The sequence below is a fragment of the Neomonachus schauinslandi genome, chromosome 5, assembly GCF_002201575.2.
Source record: "Neomonachus schauinslandi chromosome 5, ASM220157v2, whole genome shotgun sequence".
NCBI lineage: Eukaryota > Metazoa > Chordata > Mammalia > Carnivora > Phocidae > Neomonachus > Neomonachus schauinslandi.
In genome coordinates, this window is record NC_058407.1 from 63407432 (window position 1) to 63433192 (window position 25761).

Here is a 25761-nt window from a genome sequence, read left to right on the forward strand (position 1 = left end):
TGCTTTCCGTGCAGCACATCGACCCTGGCTGGCAAATGGGTGCTGGCTATTGGCAAGGGGCTCCAGTCCTCAGTACCAGGGCTCTCCACAGGGCAGCTTGAATGGCCTCACAACCTTGCCTGGTTTCCCCAGAGCAAGCGAACCAAGGATCCAAGGAGGAAGCTGCAAGACCTTTCATGACCCAGCCTCATAAGTCACACACATGTCTACAATATTCCCTGGGTCACACATGCCAGCCGGCTTCATTCTGAGAGGGTGGGAATACCAGGAGGCTAGGATTTTAGAAGGTCATCCTAGAGAACGGTAACCACAGGTTCAAATTGCCCCAGTTGTCTGTCTCTCTCTCATTTATAGTTGGTTTATTTGAATCAGGATCCATGCTTGCATTTTGTTGATATGGCTCATAAGTCTTATTCTCTAGGTTCCTTTCCCTCTTGTTTTTTCATTTTGTCTCGTCTTTGCCTTTTTTTTTTTTTTTTTTAAGAAGCCAGGTTGTTTGTCCTTAGTTTTACATTTACTGGATTTTGCTGCTTACATCCCCATGATGTCATTTAACACAGTCCTCTGATTCATGTCTTTCCTGTAAACTAGTACTTAGATCTAGAACTTAATATGATTTGGATTCTTTTTTTTCCCCCAAGAAAACTTCAATGGTAATGTTTTCATTATTTCATTAGAGGTTTACAAAATAGTGATGAATTAACCCTATAATTCCATCATCTAATAGCTGGAATATTTCTGTAGATAGAAACTTTCACTCACTTTTTGATTACCTTGAGGCACAGTTATTACAGAAAAGATACATGCTTGTTTCTTTCCCTTTATTAACAAGTACTAGCATCCTTCAAAGGTGACCAATAAGATATTTTTAAAATATCATCATGAACTTGTACATTTAAAACACTTGACAAATGATCGCATCTTCAGCCAGGAGGCACCTCTTCAGGTTAGCCCCTGCATCCCTGATTTATACCAGCCACCTTTGACTTGTTTACTCTCTGCCATAGCATCATGCTCCGGGTTCATCCTGCACATCTCCTACGCAGACCCCTCAGCACCATGTCCCCAAGAAGCTCTGGTTCTTTTTAGTGGGAAAGAAAAAAGACCACAATCTGGGTGTAGTTATTTTTACCTTTCAATGGCACCTGACCCTGTCCAACCTCCAGTCACCTGAGATGTAAAAATGCAAAGCTGACCACTCCCCTGCTCAAAGTCCTAACAGGGACTGTGTCACCCTCAGGACAAAGCCAGTTCCTAAGCACAGAATAGCCAGTCCTGGGGCGCCTGGGTGGCTTAGATGGGTGAGCGTCTGCCTTCGGCTCAGGTCATGATCTCCAGGTCCTGGGATCGAGCCGTGTCGGGCTCCCAGCTCATCGGGAATTTCCTTCTCCCTCTGCCTCTCCCCGTTTGTGCTCTCTCAAATGAATAAATAAAATCTTAAAAAAAAAAAAATAATAGCCAGTCCTGTTACCGTTTCCCCATTTCCCCTTCCCTCCCACTTCCCCCCAGTCTCCTTAAACTTTAAAATCCAGCAGAACCTAATGTTTTGTTGCTCCGGTACCTATCTTCACCTCACCGCCTGTCTCACTTTAACTCAATCTTGGAGATTCAGCTTTCTCAGGTGTCCTCTCCAAAACACTTTTTCCTGAACCGCCAGGCAGGAAATGTCTCCCACTGTTGTCTCATGGCCACCATGCCTACACCCATGTAAGCACCTAACATCTCCACGCAGCTCTCTTGTGCTGCTCAGCTGTGAAGAGCTCAAAAGCGGTCATTGCCTTATCCAGCTTTACCCCCAATATGGAGTACATCGTCTGGTGCCTAGTGGATGCCCCCATCTGATCACCTGCTTAGGCAGGACACTCTCTTCCCAGTGCAGAAGTCCTTCCCCTTCTGCCCCCCACCAGTGCCTTCTTCACTGTACTTGAGGCCTGCACATCTGCTAGGCATGGAAGGAGCTGCTGTGTGTTAATCTTCTGTTTAATCTCTATTTGGTGGGCTCACTGGGGAAGGACCAAAAGGGAGCTCATTCTCCTACTCGAGTTACTAAGATTGGGGATGGGGAAGATTTTGCCCAAACCACCTCACACTGCCTTCTCCACTCCAGCCAGCTGGAGCCCCAGCCAGGATGAAGGTGGGGATGGAAAGGAGGATACCAGCCAGGAGGCACCGACAGTGTAAAGTCACCCACACAGAGTAACAATGAACAGAAGCTCTGGAGACAGTGTGCCAGGATTTTTTGGACAGATTTGCCACCACCTGCTGGCATGACCTGGGAAGTTATTGATCATATGTAGTAAATACACCCCCTTCTTAGGCTATTGGGAGCATTAAACAAAACACAGAAAGCACCTTGCAGTGCCTGATTTATCGTGAGCACTATGTTGTGCCTGGTAAGTGAAGGCAACTTCCCCCAAACAGAAGGGCTTTAGAGTCTCTGAGACTGGAGTTTTTCAAAGTCAGCAAGAGAAAAAAGGTTGAGAAGAGAGTTTAAGGTACACTTTCCAAGTTGGGGAGAGTGGTTAAGGGATGGGGGTAGGTGGAATCCAAGAGGTCAACTGGGAGTAACCTGAACCAGTCAGGGTTAACAGTCAAATCCTAAGAGGAAGCTCTGTGTCTACAATAAACATGGCAACTAGAGGGCAAGCATGCTGAAATGGAATAACCTAATTATAATGCAAACTGGTTCATAATCTCATAATCTCTGAAGACAAGCATTTTTGTATTTTTCACTGATGATTCCTATCACCTAGAAGAGGGCCTGGCCACAGCAGGTGACCAAAAAGACTTGCAGAACGAGTAGAGTGTGATGCCTTTCCCATTATGCATCCAAAATTCCAAAGCCTGGCTATCTCCTCTGGAACCGATGGCACATGCTGCTACCACAAAGTGCCTGAAGGCTGGGGGGCGGAGGGCGGGAGGACGGGAAAAGGCCTGGGCTCTATACCGCACACAGGAAATTCCCAAAAGTTGTGGCAAGCTGGGGCCAGAGTGGGAGGCCTACGGGGGTGTGGGGTGGGGGGGCTGTTGCTTTCTGGTCACCAGTCTGCTAAGTATAGATCAGAATCTCAATCCTGTTCCACTCCCAGGCCCTACTTCTAAGGCAAGTCAGACAGTACCCAAGTCCATGTTCAGCTGTGGCCTTGAATTTAACACACACTTACACCAGGAAAGGTTAAGGAATTTTATTTTTTACAAATTAAGACTATGTAGATTTCATTTATTTCTGAATCAAAAACACCTCTGTCTTCACAGTATGAGTTAGAGAATGCAGCCTGAGCTGAAAACCAAAGAACTAGAAAAGAAAGTGATAATTACAGTGATTACTGTATTAAAAACCTGTTAGGCATTTTCTTTAAAAGTCGTTTTTTAGATCTTGTCATTCTTGGCACTGTTTCTAAAGAAAAACTCCTTTATCCCAAGCAAAAAAGCACAAGAGGTGGAGTTTGGCTTCAAGAGATGTAACTCAAGATTCTCAGGCCTCAGAGAGAATCAACAAATTTACGGAGAGGGCGACTGGGTGTTTAAGGGGAAGGAAGTCCCTTTATCAAAAGTTCTCAAGCCAGAGGCTGGAGGCAGCAGCTAGTCAGAGGGCAGCATCCTCTGCCAGCCATTCCGGGCAGCGCGCCACTCCAGGAATGCACACACTCCCTGGGAACCGCTTCTCGGGCTGGCACGATGATACGGCGCACTGCGAACCAGCAGCCGCTGGGTCAAACTGTGTGCTGCTTGTGCATGGGAGAGCCAAAACTGGTATCCTCCTGGCAATGAGCTGTTGATGGCTCAGGCCCCTTCCACGGAAGCCCTGGGAACAGCTGGAGCTACAACTAATCTCCAGGCTGCCTGCCCTTCTCCGCCAGTGCCCTGCGGCAGCGCCCTGTGAAAGCGCCGGCGATCCCCATTAGTGCTGGCCTCCCACACTCACCACCACCAAGCAAGCTGGAGGGAATCAGAGGTCTTGCAGGTTTGGTCACCTGGCCCTGGCTGGAAGGCTACAGATTTCTGGGAATAGGTGAAGAGACCAAAAACTAAAGTGCATCTGTAAAATGAACGTTTATCTACCGCCCCATATCTCCGGCCTGACCCTACTGGCGTCCAGGTGGGAGAAGACAGAAATGCACTGGACTGTTATGAATGCTGCCTCCCGAGTCATCACAACCCACTTCTGCCGCTCTCAACAAAGAACCATTCAGTTAGCAGCGTTCTTCTCCCCCCACTGCCCCAAACAGGTCCTCATCTGGGTCTGTCCGGCAGGATTAGTTTACGATTACCCCCTAAGATTACCCCCGGGCTCAACCATTCTCTTCCCTAGCCTTCCTCTCCTGGGATCTGCAATCGAAGCCAGGTGGGGGAGGAAACTCAGCAACTAAGGTGATAAAAAATAAAAATAAAGACAGGGGAAGTTTGGGAATTCTATGCTCTCTCTTGCCATACATAACCAGCCTTTTCATAAATACCTGACAAGAATCGGTCTTTCCTTTGTGCTGAAATCCTCCCGCCCCATGGATGGAAAACCGGCAGATTCCCTGAGGGTCAGACCAGGGACAGGGAAAGGGAACACGTCAGTCCACATTCCTTTTGCGACAGCAAGACAGAACGGTGTGTTTGCCAGACCAGCAGTGGCTTGGGCAGCTCAGAGGAAGCAAAGCATCCAACAGAAGAGGCTCTTCGTTTTCTTTGTAGGGGTTGACAGTAGCTCAGATGTAATGAGCCTGAGTTACAACAGGACCACCAAACTCCTCTCCGATGGAAAGCACACTGCCCAGCCCCACAGGAACTGTGCACAAACCACACGACGCTGAGGAAAAGAGCCGAGGTAGCTCTACCCAACAGTTCAGGTGCACCTGGTGAAGCTCGGGTGGCAAGCGGACTCCTGGAGTTTGCTCTGCTTTGGGTCCCACTCCTCATCACGGTGACCGGCTGGCTGCCTGAGCAGAGGAAGAGGCTAGGGACGGGCTGGACAGAAAAGGGAGTGGGGAAGAACCCCAGGAATACGAAGCCAAACTCCAAACTATATTCTGCTAATCAGTTTTTTGATCAAAAAATTCAAAATAGAGAAAACCACAAAGTACAAAAGCTTTTCTGATGCTTTTCATTATCAGAGAACACACCACCTGCAATGTGTGCGAAGAGGAAATGAGGGGTGGAGGGAGAGAGGTCAAAATGGGAAAGGCTGCATGGTCATTTCACTTCTTCTCTTTCTTCTTGTCCTAGAAATGGAGAAAAATTGCCCAATTAATTTTTCGCATCTCACATTCAAGCTCAAACTCTTGAATGAGCCAGTACCTGGCTGCCTTTGGTTAGGGACTGGAAGGGAACAGGACGATAAAGAGGAAGGAGAAATACTCCTTCAGTGCGGTAGGAACTGAATCTTAACCATCTTCCACTGATAGTCCCTCAAGTTGCTGACAGACCTGACAAGAATAAAGGTTAAGCAGTTGCTCCCACTTCCAGCCCAAGAGTGCCCAACTGGGCTGCCTGACCACTCCTGGCTTACTCATAACCCCCACAGCTCTAATCCTAACCCGTGAAGGCTGGAGACTGGTAGTCCACCCTAAAATAACTACACAAGAGGCCAAGACCAACTTTCCATTAGCCTGAGAAGCATAAATCCCGAGCACAAACCAACACCCAGAAATAATCTAGCCCAGTGAACTCTGCATTCCATCTTAGGCGGAAGCCCTGTGTATTAAACAGATGCAAGTTGAGTTGCTTTGGCTGAAACCTGCTTGGAGCTCCGTCTAGTCGCAGCACAGGGAAGACCGACAGCCACCAATCCCACCTCCTCACCGGCTTCCAACACCACCACACTGTCTCCTGTTCCCTAAGAAGGTATATAAAAAACCCTCATGGTTTCATTTGTTCCCCTAATGCTGGAGTGGACTATGTTAACCATATACAGAATGCTTCTCTGGAAACAAGACTTACAGACGTATAAAACCGGTCGACTTCTGACACATACTTGTAACAGCCAATATTAAACAAATCCCCTAGAATATCTTTCCCTGAGTCATAACTATCTTCACAGCCTTTAAATTCTTCATATAGTAGATTGTTTCCTGCTGCCACTTAAGCCCTTCTCTTTTGATACTAATCTCAGTGATTTGTTTTTCTTTGCTGTTGGGTTTTTTTAAGTAATCTCTACACCCAACGTGGGGCTTGAATTTACAACCCTGAGATTAAAATTCACATGGTCCACCAACTGAACCAGCCAGGCACCCCTTGTTTTTTTTAAGGATTTTTTTTTTTTTAACTTGTTCCTTTTTCTCCATGGGCTAAAAGACTTCTGGTTCACCTCTTACGCGGCAGCCTGCCTTACAGTTAACCTGGACCTACACAGTGTGTCAGTTCTCAAATTTGAAGTCTACACATATGCTAAATTCAGGGGCCATTCTCTAATCCTCAGGGAGCAGGTGGACTAACCTTCTCATTCATAGCCAGGATCATCATGAGCTTTCTGAAGAGAGTAATGAAATCTAAGAAGAGGTCAACGCAGTGCCTGAAACAGAAGAACCAGATGACCAACTGGCATGTCCCACCTTCCTTTATCCACAGCCCACAGAGGGGCAAAGCACAAAAACCCCACACCCACCCCATGAGTGAGTTTTACCAACACTCCACCACCAAGTGTAACTCTGATGTCCGAGATCCTTTTCAAATCAACAAACCCATGCAGCACAGGGAGAAGAAAAACTGAGCTTTAGACTCTGCAGGGCCTGCATGTGAACCCCAGACTACCATTAACTAGTTAAAAGAGACTCTGAGATTACTGCATTTTTTCAAAAGTTATACATTAAAAAGAACATGTATCTTCATTATTAAAGGTTGAAAAATATAAAAATATAAAGTAAAAGGGGAAAGATTCCTTTCCCCCTCCATGCCTAGAGATAACCACTATTAAAAGTAAGGATAATTAAATGCGTATTTTTTTTTTTTTTTTAAAGATTTTATTTATTTATTTGAGAGAGAGAATGAGAGACAGAGAGCATGAGAGGGAGGAGGGTCAGAGGGAGAAGGAGACTCCCTGCCGAGCAGGGAGCCCGATGCGGGACTCGATCCCGGGACTCCAGGATCATGACCTGAGCCGAAGGCAGTCGCTTAACCAACTGAGCCACCCAGGCGCCCCTTAAATGCGTATTATTAGTTCAACTTTAAAAAGAGCTGATGTCTTCCGGGAATCGAGGGAGCCTGCTATTTGGCGCACAGCTCCAAAACCATGGGCACCCTACCACATACCCGAAGGCGGGCCAGAAAGCTCAGCCAGTGCCACCTAGGCCACTCTCACCCCTCCCGACAGCTGCAGAAAGGGAGGCGTTCAAGACCAGTTTTCACTCACCAGATATAATCCTTATCTCCATTTTCAGCCTTTTCAATAATGAGTTGAGTATCAAAAAGGACAAAGCCACACATGACCACCAGCCCCACATACAGGTTTGCCTAACAGGAGAAGAATGAGATAAGGTTACCATGTGGGAGACGCCAGAGGGGAAAAACCAGTCGTGCCTCTTCTTGGCTCTTGGCTGTTCGAAAGTAAACAAATGCTAACCCTACTGGCAGGAACATTCTCGGGAATGGAAGCCTATGGTAAAGACCACATTACTTCCCTAGGCACAACTCTGCACTGCCCAACAAGAGTGAGCATTCTGGAGGATTCTTAGTCTACCTTGCTTTAGGGTGAAGCAAGTACAAGAAGTGCAAGGCAAATGGCTGCTAGAAAGTTACATGCAAAGTCTCACCTGGAAAAGCCAAATGGATCCAAAGAAAAGGTTCCCCAGGGAAGACAAGAGCATCAGGCTCATGGCTGACATCAAGACACCTGTAAGAGATGACAAAAAGCCATCCTGAGAAAAGCCAAAATGAAGTAAGACAACCCCATTAAAGCCATCCTTACTTACCCCCCACCCCCAAATTAAGGCTTTCAATTGCAACCTGACAATCACAAGAAGTTGGAAGGTAGGGAAAGAGTCCCAGTGCGAATTCTGGCTAAAGCGAGACTCTGTTTTCCAGTCCACACTTACCTCCCAGAAAGAGGTAGCTCCGGCGCCTGGCATACAGGGCGCTCAGGGTGAAGCAGGTGAAGATCATTGCTGTGCCCATGAAGGCGGTGGGAAGAATGCTGTTAGAGGAAAAGACCATTAGACTGAGGGCTACAGTTCTGCAAACCTATATTTAGGAGGCATATTTGCAATGATAAAAAGACCTAAGATACTATTAAAATAGTTACCTGGGGTTGATAGCAATGCACAGCTCCAAAGCAGGGCCTAGGCCAACTCCTAGAAAACAAAAAGCCCCCGAACACAATATTACCATCAATTCCTGAACAGGACCCTTGTCCAAAGCTGACCATCAAAAGCACACGCAGGCCCATGCTCCTAAAAAACCAAAATATGTGTACTAAAATAATTAAATCTCTCTCCTCTATCTGCCTTAATTGTTTACTGACTGAGTTATTTATTTATAGACAGAGCTACAAAACTGTTCTCTTAGATGAAAATCATGGATGGCCCAGGATGAAAACACATTAGGAAAAAGGAAGCAGGGGCGCCTGGGTGGCTTAGTCGTTAAGCGTCTGCCTTCGGCTCAGGTCCTAATCCCAGGGTCCTGGAATAGAGCCCCGCATCGGGCTCCCTGCTCGGCGGGAAGCCTGCTTCTCCCTCTCCTGCTCCCCCTGCTTGTGTTCCCTCTCTCGCTGTGTCTCTCTCTGTCAAATAAATAAATAAAATCTTAAAAAAAAAAAAGGAAGCAGGCATGTCAAACATTTTTGAGCAAAGCTGTAAGGCTGCAATACTCCGAAGAGGAGGGATGTGAGACTATAATGTGGGCCAGGTCAGGAATTAGGATAGAAATATCAAGAGCAAACCAGTGCCTTGTGGCCAGCAACCTAGTCTAGTCATGCAGGACTGACTCCCTTTGTGAAAAAGGCCAGACCGGTTCTGCAGGTGGACACTTGCCAAGAGGAGAATGCAGTGGCAGCCTGTTCCAGCCCCAACACTTCCTCTACTCTTGCTACTCTCTCTCCTCTTCTGGTAATTCTACCCCTTACTGCCTTCAAAAACTAGCTTTCCCTATTTTAAAATCTTAATCTCTAAATCCCTTCCTTTCTCCTACAACACTACATAGATTAGACACACTCAAAACAAGTTGTACTGGGGCGCCTGGGTGGCTCAGTCGTTAAGTGTCTGCCTTCGGCTCAGGTCATGATCCCGGGGTCCTGGGATCGAGCCCCGCGTCAGGCTCCCTGCTCAGCGGGAAGCCTGCTTCTCCCTCTCCCACTCCCACTCCCCCTGCTTGTGTTCCTTCTCACTGTGTCTCTCTCTGTCAAATAAATAAATAAAATCTTAAAAAAAACCAACAAAAAACAATTTGTACTAAGTCAAATGCTGCTTTGCAAGTATTTTTACTATGTAGCTTGAGTCCTGTTTCCCTTAATGATAATTCTAGAAGAGCTGTGCTTTTCATTCTTTCTTGAGAATCAGCAAAGTGCTCTGTTGGATGGATCTCAATGTATGGCTTTAATTAACTGTCCGCAAAGTTCAGAATAAATGGTCACAGGAGTGATAGTTGCCAGTGTAAGTTCAACTAAGTTAGAGTTTCAGGCCTAGTTTAGTCCCACGTCGACCATTAACAAGTTATGCTACCTAAGCTCTTGAACCGCATTCATTTAAGCACACAAATGCTTATTTTTGGATATAATAGTAGAAGTCACAGTCACTAGTCCTAAAGAGCTAATCCTCTGGATGGGAAAGCAAGATGCACCTCTATGAAATAAAAAAGCAATACAAGGCAAAATATACTCAAATACAAGACTGAATAGTACAGTGTGCCAGTTGGATGAACCACAATACATACAACCCTGGGGCCTTAGTCTACAGAGATACTAGATACAGTACCCCTAGTACCCCCTCTCCCACCCCAAATTAGCCTAGTTCCTAACATACCTGTAAGGAAAGCAAATCCAGCAAGAAGTCCCAGTCTTTTTTGCTCAGTTTCATGGCTATGAGGTGTTGTCATCAGCCAAATCATCAACCCCAGGGAGCCCAAGGCAGAGAGCAGGCCAGCCTGTCAGATCCAGAGTCAATAATGAAATACTTGAAAATACCGAATTTATTCTGTAGACCTTACTGGGATCAAATATTCATCCGAACTTCCTAATATTTCCTTCTAACCTGGAGGCAGTGGAAAGGCAGAAGGGACTAAGGAGAAACTAGAAGCCGTGTAGGACAGGGCTAGGACCATGGTGGATGCTAGAGGCTCTTCTGACCCAGGTAGTCCATGAGCTACAAGTACCCAAGTCAAACTATGAGTTTGCCCAAGAAAAAGATCAGAGTGACAACTGCTTGAAGCACATTCCAATCTGTAGGACAAGTAAAAATGATCCCTTTTTGATCACTTTAAAACACACACACAAATATATATACCCATACATCGAAAAAAGACTGAGAGGGTGCTACAGATTTAATGTTTATGCTCCCCCCAAACTCATGTTTAAATTTTAACCCCCAATGTCCTGATATTTCGAGGTTGGGGAGGGGGTGTCTTTGGAAGGTGGTTAGGTCATGAGGGTAGAGCCTTCATTAGTGCGCTTACAACAGAGATCCCAGAGAGCTCCCTTGCCCCTTCTATCATGTGAAGACATAGCGAGAAGATAGTCTTTACACAGGAAGCAGGCCCTCACCACACAACGTATCTGCTGGTGCCATGATCTTGAACATCCAGCCTCCCAAACTGTGAGAAACATTTGCTGTTTAAGCTACTCAGTCTATGGTTTTCTGTTAGAGCAGCCTGAATGGACCGAGACAGAGTAAGAATCAAAATGTTGTTATGTCTGGGTGTTTTTATTTCTTTCTCATGACTAGTCTGTTTTCCAAATTCTCTAAAATGAAAGTGCATTAGTTTTTAAGAAGAAAAATATTCTTAAAAAAAAAAAAGCAAGTGGGAAAAGCTGCAGGCAATTAGAAAGAGAAGAAAATCATCAAGGAGATATGCAGACACTGAAGTTCCTTCCTTCCTTTAAAGGTATAGCTGATCCTCGTTTTTCTCGTAGTTATGTTCTATAAAGTCACTGTGAATAATGAATTAATGAATACTGAACAACTGCTCCTGAGAAAAATAAAGGGTTAAATTCTCATGCACCTCTGGTTACATTTTCTTCAACCGAAAAATACGTGTTTTACGTGTGTTTATGTTTAAGGATACTTTATTTGATATATATATTGTTGGTTCATTAACCTGGAACTCATGGTCAACACACCTAACAGACGTATTTTCTCCATAAGACACATCACAGTCTTAGTGTACTTTTTTTTTGCACTTAGGAACAGTAGACCGCACTCTAGCACTATGCCTGGGGTCCATTTTAAATATTGACATCACCACCAAAATCACAAAAATGCAAAAAATGTAGCACTACACAGACCATGAAAAAGACCCTTGTTTATAGTACAAGAGCTTGAAGCAGGGCAGTGTGGCACCTTGTTCAACCTCAGCTGGAACACAGTGCCATGCGCAACTCAAAGTTTTTGCTGTTCAGCTTAGGACTGTGAATGTCTGCAAAAGCACCATGAGTACTGATTTTAGGGTTACAAATACATTTTAGCAAGTAGGCAATTCATAAATATAGAATCCACGAATAATGAGGATAACTGCATTTTACTACATTGCTTAAAAAACAAAACAAAAACACCCACAACCAGAAACCAAAATGGCCACTCTTGCCTAGAAGGTGGAGTATGTTTTAGTCTCAACTCCAGGGATCAAAGTTTTATCCTCTGAGTATCTAGAATAATTTTTCACACAACCTCTGCCAGGAGATGCCTGAGCATAGGGACAGTTCTCAGTAGTTGCAAATGCCAACACAGACACACTCCCTACACTTACACTAAAAAGGACACTTGGAAAGCAAGTCTTGGTTAGTGAGAACTTCAAACTTTTTTGATTATTTGTCAACTGTCCCTTTTATTCCTACTGGCCAAACCCAAGGTCTCTTTCAACAGAGGAAAGTGAGTTGTTGCAGGTTTTCACGGAACCATGCAGATATAAATGCATCCGCGAATAAAATAGATCAAATCTTTGAAAGTCTCAACCCTGCCTCTCCCGATTATCATACAATCAGTGTTCTACATCTAAGAACCCCACAGTCAAAAGCAAAAAAGAGAAAGAAAGCAGGAAAAGATAAAAAGGCTACTGTGCAAAACCCCAGCACACACGCCATGCCATGACTCAGCGGGCTGGGGTCTTACACCATTCAGTGTCCAGGTTAAGACATTCTGTTTTCAGTACCTAGAGAGGACACAGCTGCCAGAAAACTTAAATAAGGTTCTGCATGTCCTTAGTTACCAGCCGGCTCTGGTGAGTTTAGATTGCAAACTACAGAAAAGGATTAAGGAGGGGTACAAGCTTGCACCACCCTGCTGAGCTGATTTCTACCTACTGAAATCTGTGCCACAGCAACTAGGAGAGAAAGTGCTCTTACCTGAAGGAAATGAGTGACCACGTGGACATAGGCCCCCGCGGCCGCCACAAACATACAGAGGGCGAAACTGGCATAGACCTTCTTCAGGTGCTGCTGTGTCGAGGGGGTTCTGGGAAAGAACGTTAGTAACAGCCATTATTCTAGGACCAATTTCATTTCTAAGCTAACAATCATTTCCCTCTCTTCTTCCCAGGAAATATGTTTAAGTTATAAAAAAAAAAAAAAGAATATTTTGAAAATAGATGAATGAGAATCTTAAATGCTGGGGAGGAGCCAAAGGTCCCATATTATGAACAATCAGTACCCAAACTAGAATAACTAAATGGTTTTTCAGTGACTACAGAGCAGCTCCTAGACTCTGGGTGCTTTTATCAGATCCTCTGGATTCTAGCAAAGTTAATATGCCAATTAATACATACAAAAGTTAATAAACTAGGAAAAGTTAAGATATGAAAGGAAATGCAATAAGAAACTACAGTCAAGATCAAAACACTTACATGTGGGAAAATTTTAAGAGTGCATCAAAGTTGATCTTCCGATCAAATATGTTCATGATGCCAGAGTCTGTGGGACACAGTCTCCGCTCTGTAGAATCAAGGATAAAAAGAAGAAAGGTTATTTTACAGATACAAGGACATACAAAACAACATAAACAACTTTCTCATAAAAATAGCAACATACAAGTTGGAAAAAGGAAAGTATCTAAAATCCCACTGTCCTAGCATAGCCATTTTCATTTCTATGCATTTCCTTCTAGGATACATTTGCAATCATAACCATTTTAAAGGACAGAGGAAATGAAGCCATCTTCTTCTCCCTAAACTATTTTGTTATTAGCATTTGATTTCTATTCTTTCAGAAAGTAATTTGTCCCTTTGATAGTTTCTTTGAGGGCGCCTGGGTGGCTCAGTCGTTAAGCATCTGCCTTCAGCTCGGGTCATGATCCCAGGGTCCTGGGATCGAGCCCCACATCGGGCTCCCTGCTCAGCGGGGAGTCTGATTCTCCCTCTCCCTCCGCCCCTGCTTGTGTCCCCTCTCTTGCTGTGTCTGTCAAATAAATAAATAAAATCTTTAAAAAAAAGATAGTTTCTTTAAGAAATTACCAGTTAGCAATTAGTTAAAGGGATCCAGTCACTGGAACATAAAGTGATATTTATTTTTATTTTGGGGGGGGGGGGGGGGCAGAGGAAGAGGGAGAGTCTTAAGCAGGCTCTACACTGGGCCTCCACCCTGAGATCATGACCTGAGTCAAAATCAAGACTGGAACACTTAAGCACCCCTGCAATATAAAGCAATTTTATGTCATTGTATCAAGATGCTAGAGAATTCTCTCAGCAAAGGCATAGAACCTCAAAGAGGGAGGAATGGAGGGAGGAAGGAAGGAGCTGGGCCTGGTACTAGGTCTTGAATTTTATTTATTATTATTATTATTTTTTAAAGATTTTATTTATTTGACAGAGAGAGAACAAGCAGGGGGAGCAGCAGAGGGAGAGGGAGAAGCAGGCTCCCCACCAAGCAAAGAGCACGATGTGGGGCTCAATCCCAGGACCCTGAGATCATGACCTGAGCCCAAGGCAGACGCTTAACTGACTGAGCCACCCGAGCCACCCAGGTGCCCCAGGCCTTGAATTTTAAATATATGCATGTAGAAACTTTCCATCCAATGCATGTTAAAACTGAACTGAAAGAGATTTACAATTTTAAAAAGAGAAAAGTTCCTCCATGAAAAAGGAATTTGTGCAGAAAGGATCTTTTTACATAATTTCAGAAATTTTCCTACAGAAGAGATGAAATAGTACAAAGAATTCCTATAAACCCTTTACCCAAATTTCCTAACTGTTAATATTTCACCATATCTGCTTTATCCCCTCTCTATATAGCAGTATATAGAGACTTTAAAATTTTTTTCCCCCAACCATGAAGGCACAAAAATGTTTTTTTTCCCAACCATGCAGGCACCCCTAAATACTTGTGTGTACATCTGAAAACAATAATCAAAACCAGGAAATTAACACTGACACAATACTATTATCTGATCTACAGACCTTATTCAGATCTTGCCAACTGTCCCAATTATGTCACAGAAAGGACATTTTTAATTGAACTGTACCCAGGTTATATGCCATCAATACCATCAAGTTTGGCTCTTAAATTTTGTTCCCTCCTCTATTTCACATGCAATCCTAAATAAACACATTCAATCTACAGGGCTTAAAAAAAAAATCTAATAAAGAATTTTCATCTTTCTAAGTATCAATCTTCCACAATCATCCAGATTCTTATTAGACCCATAATGCCTATTCATTTCACACTGACCAAAAAACAGGAATGGGGTGGTATTAAAACACAAAGCTAAGTAGTTTGAAAAACAAGCCAACTAGTCACACCCATTCTAATGAGCACCTAGCCCCAATACTCAGCAAAACCAGTCTGGGCAATAAAAGTTACAATCCCAAACTGACTCCTGAGAAATCCTGGGCCAGTGGAAAGATGCCATTCTTCTAGTTCACATGCATCATTACCATTTGTTTCCTGAGTCTCACTCTCTCACAAGTGCAACAATTACAATGGCTAGCTTGCTCTCTCTTGATTTCCTCTTTCCTTTCTCACCAACATCCTACTCACCTCAATTTTTTTGTTAGTTCTGTTCTTAAGGATGGATACAGTGAGAAGCTGAAGAACCTACTAAAGCTGCTGCTCACAGTTCTAAGTCCCGGGGCTCTGGGCCTTCTTGATCTAGATGGTGCAATTATTGCAGGCTGTTGCAGGACCGACCACAGCCTTTCATAACCATGATGAACTCACATCCTCTAGAGAGCACACTTACAGGATGGCAGAATCCAGCACCTAGAAAGTGTCTTTGTTTAAGTCTTCCATTAACACCCTTAATGACATCCCCAGATAGAACTTGCAATAGTTCTGAAGCAACCTTCAGAGCCAAATTTCTCAGTATTCACAACAACAACACTGAAGTACCTCTTGCTTCCAATTTCAAGAGTTAAAAAAAGGAAGGGTGGGGGTGGTGAATGGGCATCGCAGTGTAAATCCTCAAATACCCAGGGGATTGTTAGTCAGAAAGGGGCAACACCCTGTAACCAGAACCCACTAAGTGAAACAGTGGGAGGGGATAATGGCAGAAACTCCTCCTTCCCAGTTTGCTCTTTGGGGGGGGGGGGGGGGGGGGGGGGGCAGTGCTGACTGCCTCTTAAAACTGCAGATGGAAAAACCAAAATTATCAAAAGTTGTGAGGACAGGGAGGGAGTATTTCTCCATGATTTAGTAGTGCCTTGTGGTTTAAAATAAGTAAAAAATAAATTAAATAAAACCAGTTTTCTATGCAGGGATCGATCCCACGACCCTGAGATCATGACCTGAGCCAAATCAAGAGTCTGATGCTTAACTGACTGAGCCACCCAGGCGCCCCAAGACACACAGCAATTTTAATAATAGCTTTGTAGGGAAAAAACACAATGAAGTATACATTTAATAAATGACATGATATGTATAGGACATAATTTATTTCAGAACTGTTAAAACGTAAGGAGGAAAAAGTTAGGTCTTAGAATCAAGGAAATATGATAGTTTGCTCTAGGTCTGTTCCAAACAGACAAGAACTAATGTAGACATAAGTAGAGTCAAAACGATTCTTACAAGTTTTGCCAGAGGGATTAAGCTAAGTAAGTTTCTAACTTACCCTCAAACTACTTGTATTCAGAAGCTGCAGAGAAAACATATCTACATTTCAATGTCTATATGCAAACTCAGCTGAACAAGATTCAATTGCATTCATAACTCAAAAATAGCAGCTCCCAGGGCGCCTGGGTGGCTCAGTCAGTTGGGCGTCCAATTCATGATTATGGCTCAGGTCATGATCTCAGCGTCCTGATATGGAGTCCAGGTCAGCTCTGAGCTCAGCAGGGAGTCTGCTTAAGAGTCTCTCCCTCTGTCCCTCCCCCCCCAACTCCTGCACTCTCTCTCAAACAAATAAATCTTTAAAAAATAGCAGCTCCCATACCGAAAGTATTTTCAGTCCCAGGGAACAGTTAGCTCCTAACAGAGTCTGAAGTATTCAAAACCATTAACTAAGTAACTCAGCTAACATTTCAAAAAGGCCCCACAGTTAAATGAAAATCTTTGTTTTAAAAACAGGACATTAGGGACGCCTGGGTGGCTCAATTGGTTGGGCGTCTGCCTTCCGCCCGGGGCATGATCCCAGGGTCCTGGGATAGAGTCCCACATCGGGCTCCTTGGGGAGCCTGCTTCTCCCTCTGCCTGCCACTCCCCCTGCTTGTGCTCACTCTCTCTGGCAAATAAATAAAATCTTCAAAAAAAAAAAAAAAAAAAAGGACATTAAAATGACAAGTTTTATGCTATGTATATTTTACCGCAACAAAGGAAACAAGTATATTACAAGTTGCTCAAAAATTATTTAATACATGGGGCGCCTGGGTGGCTCAGATGGTTAAGCGTCTGCCTTCGGCTCAGGTCATGGTCCCAGGGTCCTGGGATCGAGCCCCGCATCGGGCTCCTGGCTCAGCGGGGAGCCTGCTTCTCCCTCTCCCTCTGCTTCTCTCCCTGCTCATGCTCTCTCTCTCTCTCTGTATCTCTGTGTCTCAAATGAATAAATAAAATCTTTAAAAAAAAAAAAAAAAAAGCTTTAAAAAAAAAATATTTAATACAGTAGTTCCCCCAACACACATCAGCCCATTATGATATCCATACCAGCACTGGTCTGTCTCAAACTAGACACCAACTCATACAAAAATCTAGAAATTGCATCCTCTCTCCCACCCCACTCCCCAGTTCTAAATGTAAAACAGGGAAGTGGGATTATTTATTTAGAATACAATGTAGACTGTGCCTCCAAGACTCATGAGAAATTTGTCTGCATTGCATTAAGTAAATGTTCAGACGTTAATCATAATCAAATTCCTTTAATTTAGATCAGAGCTTCACTTAATGCCTTCATCCTTAGGAGAGCAGGAATACCAAACTTGACAGATATTCTCATCAACTAACATCTATGTCTTAGGTCTTGTTAAATCTCTTGTTTTGTTCTAGGTATCTTCCTTTCCTTACCCTTGCCCTAAAATAATTATCATCAGGGGCCAAACCGTGAAAACAACAACAAAAAAAATTCTCTACATTCTTATTTCAGTATCTATTAAGTACAGTCCATATGAAACATGGCCAAGTGGCCAAAAGCTATGCAAAACAGAAACAATCACAAATTTTTAAAAAATCCTTGCCTTTGAAAGATAAAAGCCCGCTGACTACTCGGCAGAAGGCTGCCTTAATATTTACAATTTAACAACAAAACCAGCAATTCAGGGGCACCTGGGTGGTTCATTCGGTACAGCATCCAACTCTTGATCTCAGGGTCATGAGGTCAAGCCCCACATTGGGTGTGGAGCCTACTTAAAGTAAGTATTTTTTAAAATAGAGCAAGTCAAAGAAACATTATTCACACATTTAATTAAACATTTAGTTGTGAATTATATGGTTCCTCATTGTTGTTGTAATTCGACCATTCTGAGTCCCCTTCCCACATATCCAGATGGAACCAACTGATACTTAAGAAAAACCCCATGTGGTTAAAAAACTGGAGTGGGGGGGGTAGCAGAATTGTATTTTTTTAGTAGTTCTTCCTATTGAATAGCTTTCAGACTCTGTATAACCATGTATCTGTTAAGAGCTTGGCTTGCTGCACTTGAATCCTGATATTGCCTTAGCTATGTAACACATAGCAAGTTTCTGGCGCTTGAACCTCACTGTGCTTTAGTTTCCTCATTTGTATATAGTAATATATAATAATATCTATTTCACAGGGTTGAGGATTATGTGAGATAATACAAATAAAGTGCTTAGAATAGTGCCTCATACAGGAATGCCTGGGTGGCTCAGCTAGTTAAGCATCTGACTCTTGATTTGGGCTCAGGTCATGATCTCAGGATCATGGGATCGAGCCCCATGTCAGGCTGTGCCAGGTGTGGAACCTGCTTAAGATTTTCTCTCTCCCTCGCTCTCCCTCTGCCTCTGCCCCTCTTCCCCCCACCTATTCTCTCATGCATGCATGCTCTCTCTCCAAAAGAAAGAATAGTGCTTCATACATAAGACTAGCTCCATATGTTAGCCATTGTTTTTACCAGTGTAAATACTCATTACTCTCATGTCCTCAGTGCATTATTTTCCCCTAGTTTTATAAAATATTTATTGCAGGTCTAATCTACATATGCCCTGTAAATTAATTCTTTAAATATTATTCAACCACAGTTAACTATATCCTGAAGACTTAATATTTACCCACATGAACAAAATTAAATTGGGGGAAGAGGGAAGAGTCTAAGAAAATTATAAACTGGAATTTAAAGGAATTTGATAAATCTTATTACCGGCTAAAATTACTTTTGTGCAAATGGCAGGCCTCTCCTTGGGCACATTTACACTGTACCTCCTGTCCCACAGGGCCACAAGGCGTTTTGAGACAGCCTAATAACCACTAAGCGATAATCCGATGTGGCAGAGAATTTGATGAAGTAAATGGTCATTAGCTTGATGCCTTCCTTGTCATCCCTAGAAGGTAGGTCAGTTTGGTTTCAGGAAGTCCAAAAACTGTTTCGACAGGCCTGGGCTCTGGTGGTCCTAGATTTGAACCCTAGATGTCCCAGCCCCTCCCTTAACTTGGTCCCAAATTCCTGGCTAGCGAGATTAGCTAGCTAACACCGGATCCGGTCTCTCTAGGGTGCTGCTTCAGAACCAAGCTAGTAACTGGAGATGGAATGCCTACTGCCTTCAATAAATGATGTTTTGAACTTTCACACTACTGAACCTCTCTCTGTAACCACAAGTGTTTGACAGACTGGATCAGAAAGAGGCCCCAATGTCCTAAATACATACTCATTTTCCAGTGTAAACCAGTAATCCCTTCCCAATAACAACATATTTAGCCCAAATTAAAGCAGGCATAAATGAGGACAAACTTTTTAAGTGTTTTGGATTCCAGTTAATTGTGTCGGAACTTCTTGCATAGATGGCTGTAAGCACCGTAAGAGCAGAGCTTGCATGTGATTCAGCTTTCTGTCCCCCCATATTTACGTACAACCAGGAGTCCCCAGAACAAATGCAGACCCCATTATCTAATCAGGAGTGTCGCAACCTCAAATCAACACTCCCCAGGTGGCTCAAAGGGGAACCTACCCTGAGGAGTAACTCGAGTGGCCCGAAAAGCCAATCTCTAGTTTTCCTCTCCTTGGTTTGAACACCGTCTTTGGAAAACAAAAATGTGTTTAATACAAAAGCTACTTCATGAAGCTTGGTTAGAACTCGGGGCGGGGGGGGGGGGGGGGGCGGGGTGCCTGGGGGGCCCAGTCAGTTAAGTGTCTGCCTTCAGCTCAGGTCATGATCTCAGGGTCCTGGGATTGAGTCCCACATTAGGCTCCCTGCTCAGCGGGGAGTCTGTTTCTCCCTCTCCTGTGTGTGTGCGCGCTCTCGCGCTCTCTCAAATAAATAAATCTTAAAAAAAAGAAGAAGAAAAAAAACTCTGGGGGAACAAAACAGGGTAAAGTGGAAGACACTTCTAACAGCTTCTACAGTCAAGTCAAAGTGGCAAAGGAAAATTTAGCAGACAGAACATCAAGAGAATATTCAGTATTTTCCCAAAGGAGATTAATACCCTTGGGTAGTTTATGAAATAAAGTGAAACTTCAGGCCAGCAGTAGTACCTTCTATAATACGACTACATTTATATAGAACTTTACAACTTTAAAGTGTTTTTTTTTTTTTAAAGATTTTATTTATTCATTTGAGACAGAGAGAATGAGAGAGAGAGAGAGCACATGAGAGGGGGGAGGGTCAGAGGCAGAAGCAGGTTCCCTGCCAAGCAGGGAGCCCGATGCGGGACTCGATCCAGGGACTCCAGGATCATGACCTGAGCCGAAGGCAGTCGCCTAACCAACTGAGCCACCCAGGCGCCCTTAAAGTGCTTTTATATACGTTATCTCCTTTGTCCTTCACACCAATCCATAAAGAAAGGGCAAAAATGATTAATCTCACTTTAAAAAGAAAGCTCAAAAAGGCAGCGTTAATAGTGGCAGGAGCACTGGCTTTGGAGTCACAAATCCTGCCATTTTCTACCATGTAACTTTGGGAAAATCACCTAGGCTTCCTTATCTGTAAGATAAGGATGATTAAATAACACCTGGGCTACCAAGCTTACTGAATGCCAGTAAAAAAAATCTGTGGGGGGCGCCTGGGTGGCTCAGTTGGTTAAGCGACTGCCTTCGGCTCAGGTCATGATCCTGGAGACCAGGGATCGAGTCCCGCATCGGGCTCCCTGCTCGGCAGGGAGTCTGCTTCTCCCACTGACCTTCCCCCCTCTCATGCTCTAATAAATAAATAAAATCTTAAAAAAAAAAAATCTGTGGGACACAGATAAAAAGTACAGCACAGCGGAATGTAGTCAGTGACACTGTTAATAGTGCTATATCGTGAGATGGCAGCTACACTTGCGGTGAGCATAATGTATGGACCTGAATCACTATGTTGCACACTTGAAGTAATGGAACATTTTGTGTCAACTATACTTCAATTAAAAAAAAAAAAAAAAGAGGAAGAATGAAAACCTGTGTGAAATCATTGTAAAGTGCTAAAAGGACATTAGTATTGACCTGACCAACCACAAAGTTAAATAGTAGAGCCAGAACCAGATTAGGGGCCTTATGACCTCTAATGCCTGGTGCTCTTCCTACTATTACAGCCTACAGTAGAAAAGCAAGTTTTCATTAAGACAGTTCCAGCCATAGGCCAAGAGAAACTTAAAAAATATTAACACATGTTTATTCCTATTACACTTCTCTGTATTTTTCAGCACTTCTACAATAAGCATGAACTATATGCATAACCAGGAAAAAAATTAGAATGCTGACTAAATATTTGAATTAATTTCACCTTTCCTATTCCTAGGAGAGTAAGACTTCAGTCACACCAATAGTGGGGAAGGGAGAGACGGGAAGAAAGAGGGTTCACTAAGCCATGTTTCCACAAGATGAATAATGGAAGAAGGAAACTCTAAATACAAATTACAGAGAGTGTTTCTCAAGGATTTAACCCTTCTGTCCCTATTGGAAGAAAATGGTAGAAAACCTAAGTATCAACATATTCTTGAAGCCAGAACAAAAAATATTAGACAACAGAAATAAGCCACCAAAGAGAGTAAACCTAATAATTACAGAAATAAGTGTATTTGTAGAAGCCATAATAACTTGGTTATACAACATGAATAATCTCTCTTGAACTGAATTCTTAAACTACACATTCAACCAAAAGATAAACTAAAACTAGGGGCGCCTGGGTGGCTCAGTTGTTAAGCGTCTGCCTTCGGCTCAGGTCATGATCTCAGGGTCCTGGGATCGAGCCCCACATCGGGCTCCCTGCTCCGCGGGGAGCCTGCTTCTCCCTCTCCCACTCCCCCTGCTTGTGTTCCTGCTCTATGTCTCTCTCTGTCAAATAAATAAAATCTTTAAAAAAAAAAAAAGATAAACTAAAACTAAGTATTAATAAATAACTAGAAAAGTCTATTCGCCATTAACTTTTAACCTTAAAATCTTTGTGTTTCAGGCACAGTCAGCTCTTCTACTGAGTTACACATTCACAAGTTAACTATTGCTAAAACAGTCTCAAGTTCAGAGAGGTTTTTGTTATTGTTGTTTGGTCAATGAAAGGCTGGTGGGGTAGGCAATGCAGTCTGGGCTGGTACTGAGTAACAATTCCGCACTTAATAAATATACAAAAATACCAAAGCCTACTTACTACCATAGCTCCAGCAAGCAGGTCCAAGAAAAAAAACAACCGCCCAACGACGCCTTTCCTGCGCGGGCTTTGAGAAAGACGCCCACAAGGCTCAGGACCAAGCAAAACCAAGGCCACCTCACCTGTCCAAAGGTAATCAATCAGACCAGAACGGGGCTGGAAACCCAGGAAGGATCTTCTCACCTTCCGCCTCTGCTTTCGGCTTCCAAGTAACTAAGGAGGTTCGCGTGTCACAGAGGAGTGTGACATCACCCGCCTGGCCATGACAGGGCAGCCTGCCTGACCAGGCCCTTTGTCGAGTCCTGGCCCTCGCTGCTCACCCAGAAGGGGCCCAGCCAGAGGGCCCAAAGCAGAGAAACAATCAGTCGGGTGAAGCAGGGGTGATCACAAACCCGTGAGGTTTCGCTTTCATTAGCCTCGGAAGGAAGGGGTGGGGGACGTGGCCTGAATTTAAGTAGTCAAGGCTGTGCCAAAGTGCCCCTGCGCCTACTCTTGGCGGGGTGAAAAGGAGAAGGAACGCAGAGTGGGAGGAAGGAAGAAAGAGGGACTAAAAAAGACCCTTCACCAGCAATCGCGCGCAGAACGGGAGCCTCGAGCAGCAGACGCTCCCCAGCCCCTCCCCCGCTCCGGTACGCTTGCGCATGCGCGGTACTAGTTCCCGAGCTTCTCCCCTCCCCGCGCAGCTTTCCGAGTCCCGTCGCGGAAGAGGGCCCCATTCCCCGAAGGTGCAGTCTGTCCGAAAACCGAGACTATTCCCACTCTTGCTCAGACAATAATTGCCAACCCCATTTCCATTTCTCACTCCCGGCTTACAGTCCCAGCTTCAGACGTACGTCCTTACCGGCCTCCCAGCAGCCTACGCAGCTCTTCTAACACCGGATATGCTTCTGACTCTGCCAGTGTCCGCTCCAGACTTTTTACCCAAGCGTCGCCCCTCGAGGGAAGCTCCGCCCCTGCGGTCCGCTTAAGGCCAGTCCTCATTGGCCCCTGGCTGGACCTCTGCCTTCCCATTGGCTTTACGTGCGTAAACAACGGCTGCTTACTTCAGAGCCATTCGCTAATGCCCTTGTCGATCAAGACGCTGGCCGCCAACCGGCGTCGTAGAAACGGTCTCCGCCTCTTCCCCATAGTTAGGTAGGACCGCGGTCTAAAGCCGCCCCTAGTGGAGAAAGTGAAGAGGGACAGGCCCCACCCAAGATACCTGGCCATGTCACCGAGCCCCGCGACGCGTGGTGGGATAGCGCAGCAAAGTCCCGGGATTCTGGTTTTAGGCTTCTCATGGAATGTTAAAGGGAGAAAGAGATTCAGATAACACGTAAAAAAGGGCTCTCATAGGGGGCAGTCTACCATGAATCGAGTGGGACTTAGGCTTCCGAGCACTTTTGAAGGCTCAGCGAATTGTCCAGGAATTCGAGGAGGACATAGCCGCCCCAGTCCGGCATCGGAAGCACCGACGCGCTCTAGCCCAAGTGGTGGTCCTGGGGCCGCGTGCGAGACTGGAGGGCTTCCAGGATCACCTTCCCTGCTTGGTGGAGATAGGCGACAGCTTCATAGTCACTTCTGCCTGTGGAGTGGGGTGGATGGGAGAGGGAACGAGGGCGGCGACCTGGCAGAGCTGCCCAGGCAGCCCCGAAAGAAACGAAACCAAGGGAGATCAAAGGGCTGGAGCTCCCCATGAGCTTGTCCGGGGCAAGAAGCACCACCCGTGCGAGAACTTAGAGTAAGGAGTTGTGAAGCCGATTAAAAAAAAAAAAAAGTTCCTGTACTATCAATGTTTTAAATTACTTTTTTACTAATGTATCTAATATCTCTATAAAAATAGTACAAAATTGACATATGAAGAGGCAAAGAGTATGCAGACAAAAAATGTAGAAAAAAAGAGCTTATAGTGGTTGCCAGGTAAAAACGTTTTTTTGTTTCGTTTTGTTTGTTCTGGATTGTGTGATGTTTTTCGTTTTGTCAGCATTTAAAAATAGGCAGTGGTTTCTTTTTCTCATTCTAGATAAATATTGACTATTATATAATTTTATATTCTGTTTCTTAAATACAGCCCCCCAATTGTATGTTTTTTAGACTCCAGAGAATATAGATTCACCCCTGCCTCTCATTTTATAGATGAGGAAACAGGCCCCTGACAGAAAAGGTTCTGGCAAAGTAAGGGAAGAAATGTAGATTAAGCATTGGATGAGTGGAGATGAGATCAGAATCTGTCCTTCTAGAAGGATAGAACAGTTATCCTTTCAGTAAAGAATACAAATGTGCAGGGTATGATTCTCAGTACCCAAACTCAGGTATGCAATAAATATAATTTTACTTTCTACAGTACAACCTAATATTTACTCTGAAACTCATTCCATCAGAGTGGGTGAAAATGTATTATTATCTTCCTTGGGGTTTCTCTCCCCACCCCACACTAATGTCTGCCACATTTCTTGGGCTAATGTGCTTGGGAACAGGGCCTATCTTTTCCTGGTCGTCAATCCACAAACGTTGCTGCGGAGGTTTTTACCTTTGTACTAGTGCAGCAGCCCTATTCCATGCCGTAGTTAAGGCACAAGAAAACTTTTGTCAGGCTAATGTTGAATTCTCTGCCTCGAAGAATAAGTTGCTAAGGGCTTGGTCTGTATGGTATTGACCAATATAGGTTACTTATTCACTGGTGACAGATTATTCATTCCCTCCTGGCTCAGGGTCTCTCATGAGGTTGCAGTCAGATGTCAGCAAGGGCTGCAGTCATTCAAAGGCTTGACTGGGGCTGGAGGAATTACTTCCAAGGTAGCTCACTCATATAGCTGACAATTAGGTGCTAGCTGTTAGCTTGGAGGCCTGAGTTCCTCCGCATGTGGCCTCCTCCTTAGGGCTGCTTGAATGTTCTTATAGCATGAGAGCTGGCTTCTCCAGAGTGAGAAGTCCCAGTGACAAGCAGCGCTAGATGGAAACTCTCTTTAAAACTTACCCTCATAAATCACATAGCAATCACTTCCTTATAATAACATCCTATTCCCAGGCTCCTGCCCTGGATCCTGTGCCTCAGAGGGCCTCAGCTTTGGAGGGCCTTCCTGGAAATGTTCTAGATGTCCCTTATGTGCCTGGGACCAGCCAGGGCCAGCAGGGCTATCAAAGCTGAGCCCAGACCAGGCCCTGAATGAGCCCTTGTCCCAGTTTCTCTCCTTCATGGCACTCTCCAATCCCACGTTGCCTGAGAAACTCTGGAACTCATGTCTATGGGGTCATCCCAAGGCCCTGAGACCAGGTCTCAATTTTAAGAGGGCATCCTGATGAGCCAACTACTCTTTCTGGACAGCACAGTATTCCTTTTGGGGAATCAGGTGTAATTGTCTCCAGGATGGTGCTGATAAGCCTATTTGTAGTCTCATGGAAGATGAGTTCAGGCCTCTGGGCTACCAACAGAGCTTCCCCAGCTCTTGGACTTGAGTCGTGTGTATGGGTCCCTGTGTTGACCCTCTCTTTTCAGTGTTCTG

At 44.4% G+C, this 25761-nt stretch overlaps 1 protein-coding gene across 3 annotated transcripts; it reads right to left on the reverse strand.

The window, feature by feature from the left end:
* Nucleotides 1–3170: 3170 nt before the first annotated feature.
* On the reverse strand, nt 3171–23216 carry TMBIM6 (transmembrane BAX inhibitor motif containing 6). Of its 3 annotated transcripts, none has more exons than XM_021704757.1 (10): nt 23121–23216; nt 12970–13057; nt 12473–12581; nt 9939–10059; nt 8225–8273; nt 8019–8116; nt 7737–7816; nt 7337–7437; nt 6424–6499; nt 3171–5210 (listed from the first exon to the last, which is right to left on the reverse strand). In XM_021704757.1, exons 2-10 carry the CDS (start codon nt 13023–13025, stop codon nt 5187–5189), a joined length of 714 nt encoding a protein of 237 aa, XP_021560432.1. In that variant the 5' UTR covers nt 13026–13057; nt 23121–23216; the 3' UTR covers nt 3171–5186. The 3 variants fall into 3 exon arrangements, with proteins under 3 accessions (XP_021560432.1, XP_021560433.1, XP_021560434.1); XM_021704758.1 differs by having other exon boundaries at nt 23113–23167; XM_021704759.1 differs by having other exon boundaries at nt 23093–23129.
* Nucleotides 23217–25761: the final 2545 nt, after the last annotated feature.